This window comes from Macrobrachium nipponense, chromosome 7 (assembly GCF_015104395.2).
Source record: "Macrobrachium nipponense isolate FS-2020 chromosome 7, ASM1510439v2, whole genome shotgun sequence".
NCBI classification, from domain to species: domain Eukaryota; kingdom Metazoa; phylum Arthropoda; class Malacostraca; order Decapoda; family Palaemonidae; genus Macrobrachium; species Macrobrachium nipponense.
Genome location: NC_061109.1, coordinates 51,937,611 through 51,942,610, shown reverse-complemented (window position 1 = coordinate 51,942,610; position 5,000 = coordinate 51,937,611). Strand labels below are relative to the sequence as shown.

Genomic DNA, 5,000 nt, shown 5'->3' with positions numbered 1-5,000 from the left:
TGTTGTAGTATTTGTTTATAGGTCAATTTAGCTTTATTATGAAATTTACTGGGGTGTTTTTGCAGGGCTTGGAACAGATTAGCCATTTTACATGTAAAATGTGGTCCAAGATACGAAAAGCTCATGATACGAAGGCCGCCTCGGAACGGATTAATTTCGTATCTCGTGGTACCACTGTATATAAATATGTGTGTGTGTGTGTGTGGTATCTCAACTCACGAACAGTCCTGTTCACAAAAAAAATCTGGTTATGAACCAGATGTTCAAAAAATTTGTGTTCCTGTTTGAGAAACATTCCTCAAGCCACGAACACCGAAACATCCCCAGAAATGGTTCATTGGAAGCACCAAAAACTTTTTAAACCATTTTTGGGCTGTTATTCAGTCTTTTTAGTGTTGATTATTTACTCTTTTACTAAAGAAATATAGTACAGTATATTGAAAAAGGAATATTGCATTGCTTGTTGCATGAATGCATACAGCCAGAAACAGCTGATTTGCTATGAACAACTGAATCCGATAACAACAGTTTTGCTTGCATTTCAACCGTTGTAGAATAGTAGAAAAATTACCGTAGTTATGTTAGAAATGATGCTAAGTAGAATAGGATTGATATATTTTTTACATTACTATATCCTTATTCGCCATGGAGAAAAGCTCTGCAAGGGCATATACTGCCAGTCCTCTCATTAGGTTTGGAATGGGGCAGTGGTTGCAGTTGTGAAGTCATAAGACGCACAGTAGACAGTACGTATAGTTGGAAAAACATATGGTGGAGTTAGGAGTGTGCGGTGGTAACGGAAGGGTGCGAGCGCTCTCGATTATGGTTTGTTAGTTGGGTTTGTAAGTCTTTCTTTTGTTTACTAATGTCATGAGCTGACTTATGTGAACAATAAGACTAGAGTAGGTAAATAAATTAAATAACTGTTACCGTATTTGACAGCATATAAGACGCACGGTCATATAAGACACACCCTCATTTCAGCAAGTCAGATTCAGGAAAAAAAGTTTTTAGTGTATTTAAGCATGTATTGTTGAAAACAGTCTAGCTGTACATTACACAAGCAGAAACATAGCTGTATAAAAGCAATTTGGCAGTACAGGTAAGCAATAAGCATACACATGACATCTCAATAGCAGGAAATAATGATGGTGAGTGTTGCTGTGTTTTTGTTATGATTATGAACTCGTTGTACCAAGATGTCTAACCTATATGCTCTCCAACTACACGAACTGGCAATGATCAGCATTGCCAGATACCGTACTTTGTAGTCAATTGTTGTACAATAAGGCTTCAAAATGTACAATCATTAGAAAATCAACAATTCATTGAAAATGTCGTACATAAACAAAAAAATTGTACAAATTTGCTAATTAAATCAAAATGTTGTAAGTCGTACGGCACTGGATCATACATCAGGGCTACATCAGGTAGCCCTGGCAACGATCATACCGAAGTTTTATTCCATGTCAACAGATGGCATTACCGGTAAGCCAGAGCGCCGATCACCTGATGTTATAAACTCTAGTCACAGCATTTCAGATTAGATTGCTTTCATTTTTACGAATTCAATTTTAAAGCACTGGTAATAAAACAATAATACCAGCAATAAAATAAGGATGCATAGAGCTTAGGGTAGGTAAAAGTACTGAGCATAAGCTGGGTTAGTGAGCGTCAGAGAGAAGATTAGCCTAGGCCTACAGGTCTCAAACTTCACCTATGATGTATAAGACACAGGGCAATTGTTTGAGCCAAAATTTTGGAAAAAAGTGCATCCTATATGCCTACAAATACGGTATATATTAGTTAGGCTAGGTTTTTATTCAAAACAGACATAGGATCATGCCAACTCATAAAATCAAAATAATGGGAATATATTAATATTAAAATAAAAGTAGAATTAAAGAAACAAATTTACAATATAAACTCAGAAAACGGCTGGTGAATGGTAACTGGCATAATAGTAAAAATCATAACACTAGAGAGCAATGTGAAAAAATTGTGAAGTTGAACAACAAAATGATAGATGCTGAGGAGTCACAGGAAGGTCAACCATGTGTAGTGAGTGCTTCCTTTTTTCTTTCTTTTTGATACAAAAGTTAGGCGCAAGTGGGATTTCCTTTGCAGTAATCAGACATCTTACAACAAATGAGGTTGCATAGAACAAACTTATTAGTTTCTTATTTGAAAGACAATAAATTTCTATATTCTGTTGACTCATATCACACTAACCTGTTGACCAATTCAAATCTTCAAGGGCAGAAGAAAAAACAGTACTACTATGACTTCCTTTTATAAACTCAATCAACAAAGTTGTCAATGCTGCATGGCAACAGTTCCTTGTACCTGTAAAATAAGTAAATCTAAAGTCTTTGCATAAGTGCTTACAATTTGTAAGAAAAATTTAGTAATCCACAGTATTAAACCCTAAGTATTTCTTTGCAGATAACTTATTGTCATTATTTTTGGAAAAGCAGACCAATTTAATTTTCATATTGGAAAAAAATTAAATTTTTCAAGTAATTTGTAATTTAACTAGCAAACAAACCTGAAATTCTTTTTCAAATGGATTTAGCTTGTGAATGAGAGCTGGAATGACTATTTGAACTTTCCTGACAAGGTAGTTGACTATCGACAGAGAAAGGGAAGCCCCGACCCCACTCGGTCTGCATTCCACTTTGCCTTGAAGCTATGGTACCAAAGCAAGAGGCAGCTGGGGTGGGTCATTAACCCTCTTACGCCGAAGGGGTATAATAAAAATCGTCTCCCGTATGCCGAGGGGGTCTCGGAGTGAGCACCGAAGCGGAAAAAATATTTTTTTCAACAAATCACAGCGCACTTAGTTTTCAAGATTGAGTTCATTTTTGGCTCCTTTTTTTGTCATTGCCTGAAGTTTAGTATGCAACCATCAGATATGAAAAAAATATAATTATCATATATACATAATGCGATATATGACAGTGCAAAAACAAAATTTCATATATAATTGTTTTAAAATCGCGCTGTGAGCAAAACGTTAAAGCTAAAGTTAATTTTTCTTCATTGTATTGTACAATAAATCACAATCATTTTAGTATATAACACATTGTAAAACAATCAAAGCAACACAGAGAAAATATTAACACAAAATGATGCATGAATTTGTAACGCTCAGAAGTAAAAAAATGTTTTTTTTTTCAAAAATTCACCTTAAATCTAAATATTGTTCTAGACTTCAAATTTGTTTCAAAATGATGATAATGATTGAATATTACTAAACTGTAAGAGTTTTAGCTTAAAAATGTTATTGTTATTATACAATTAAGTTTGTTCATACTTACCTGGCAGATATATATATAGCTGTATTTTCTGAAGTCCGACAGAATTTCTCAAAACTCGCGGCACACGCAGTGGGCGGCCAGGTGGTAGTACCCATTCCCGCCGCTGGGAGGCGGTATATCAGGAACCATTCCATTTTCTATTCATATTTTATTAATGCCACTGTCTCTCCTGAGGGGAGGAGGGCGGGCAATTTAATTATATATATCTGCCAGGTAAGTATGAACAAACTTAATTGTAGAATAACAATAACATTTTGTTCATGCCACTTACCTGACAGATATATATATATAGCTGAATCCCACCTTCGGATGGTGGGAAGAGACAGAATAGGATTTTTTAGGAAACTTAAATTAAGTAGATGATATACATCTTGGTTCCTCACCTGTTAGCAAGTAGACTCTGTGATTACTGTCACTTAAGGCTGCTTTTGCTTAAATCAGAGTTGCCAGCCGGGTGGAGACCTGTAGTCTGGTGCGCTCTGGATGATTTGTCAACGGGGTACGAGACCTCAACGTGACAAGACCATCGAGCCATACATATGAGGGCAACGAAGCAACTGACCACCACCTGACCAACTATTCAAAAAACCCCTTAAACTAACTAAAGGATGGGAGATCTTCACATAAGACTCACCACAACCTAAAAACACAACAATAAAACTAACCTAAACCTAACTAAGGGATAGGGAAAGAGCTACTTCCGGACCCCAAGACTGTGTCCGCAGGAAACGTATGGCCCCAGTGAATTACAGTCGTCATAAATCGTTCTCACATCCCTTAGGTAATGTGAGGCAAGACGGAGTTACTCCTCCAAAAGGTGCAATCAAGAAGTCCTTGATTAACATATTCTTTTGGAAGGCAAGAGAGGTAGCGACAGCTCGAACTTCGTGAGCTTTCACTCGTAAGAGGCCCAAATCAGTCTTCTGGAAAGATGAATGAGCCTCCTTAATGACGTCCCTCAGAAAGAAAGCAACAGCATTCTTAGATAAAGGTAACTCTGGTCTCTTCACAGAGCACCAGAGATTACCTGAGGGACCCTCTTACCTCTTTTGTTCTATGTACATAGAACTTGAGAGCCCTGACCGGGCACAGGGCTCTCTCTGGTTCTTGGCCCACCAGACTTGACATACCCTTGATCTCGAAGTTTTCGGCCAAGGATTCGAAGGATTTTCATTCTTCGCCAAGAAAGTTGGGTTCAAAGAGCAGACAGCATTGTCTCCTTTGAATCCCACTAAATTACTAAACGCTTGAAATCTCACTAACTCTCTTAGCCGTCGCAAGAGAAGTTAGGAAAAGAGCCTTCCCTCGTCAAGTTTTCGAAGAGACGCTGCCTGAAGCGGTTCGAAGGGCTTGACATAAGGAACTTAAGAACCACGTCAAGGTTCCATGACGGAGGTCTCTGATTTGAGGAATCTTCGAAGTCTCGAAAGATTTTAAAAGATCATGAATGTCCTTGTTGTCAGAAAGGTCAAGGCCTCTGTGCCTAAAAACCGCTGACAACATGCTTTTCTGGGCTCAGTTCGTGTCGCTGCGCGAAATATCCTTTAATCCATTATTTCTAAGGTAAATGTACTAACACATACCAGAGAATAATAAATAAAGAAAAGGTCAGTACAACTGACTCGCTCACCCTCCAAGAGGTGTCAGTATGAACACTATGGCGAGTGAGACCACTACCAC

General features: G+C 37.7%; 1 protein-coding gene across 2 annotated transcripts in view; it reads right to left on the bottom strand.

Annotated features, from left to right (window-relative positions):
- The window catches only part of LOC135217440 (COMM domain-containing protein 3-like), a 77,398-nt gene that overhangs the window by 25,759 nt on the left and 46,639 nt on the right, over nucleotides 1-5,000 (bottom strand). Inside the window, exon 2 of one of the 2 annotated variants that reach the window (XM_064253308.1) lies at nucleotides 2,233-2,346. The exons of the other annotated variant lie outside the window; for it this stretch is intronic. Coding sequence (XP_064109378.1) covers nucleotides 2,233-2,346 — 114 coding nt within the window. The remainder of the gene's footprint in view (nucleotides 1-2,232; nucleotides 2,347-5,000) is intronic. 2 annotated transcript variants of the gene reach the window in all.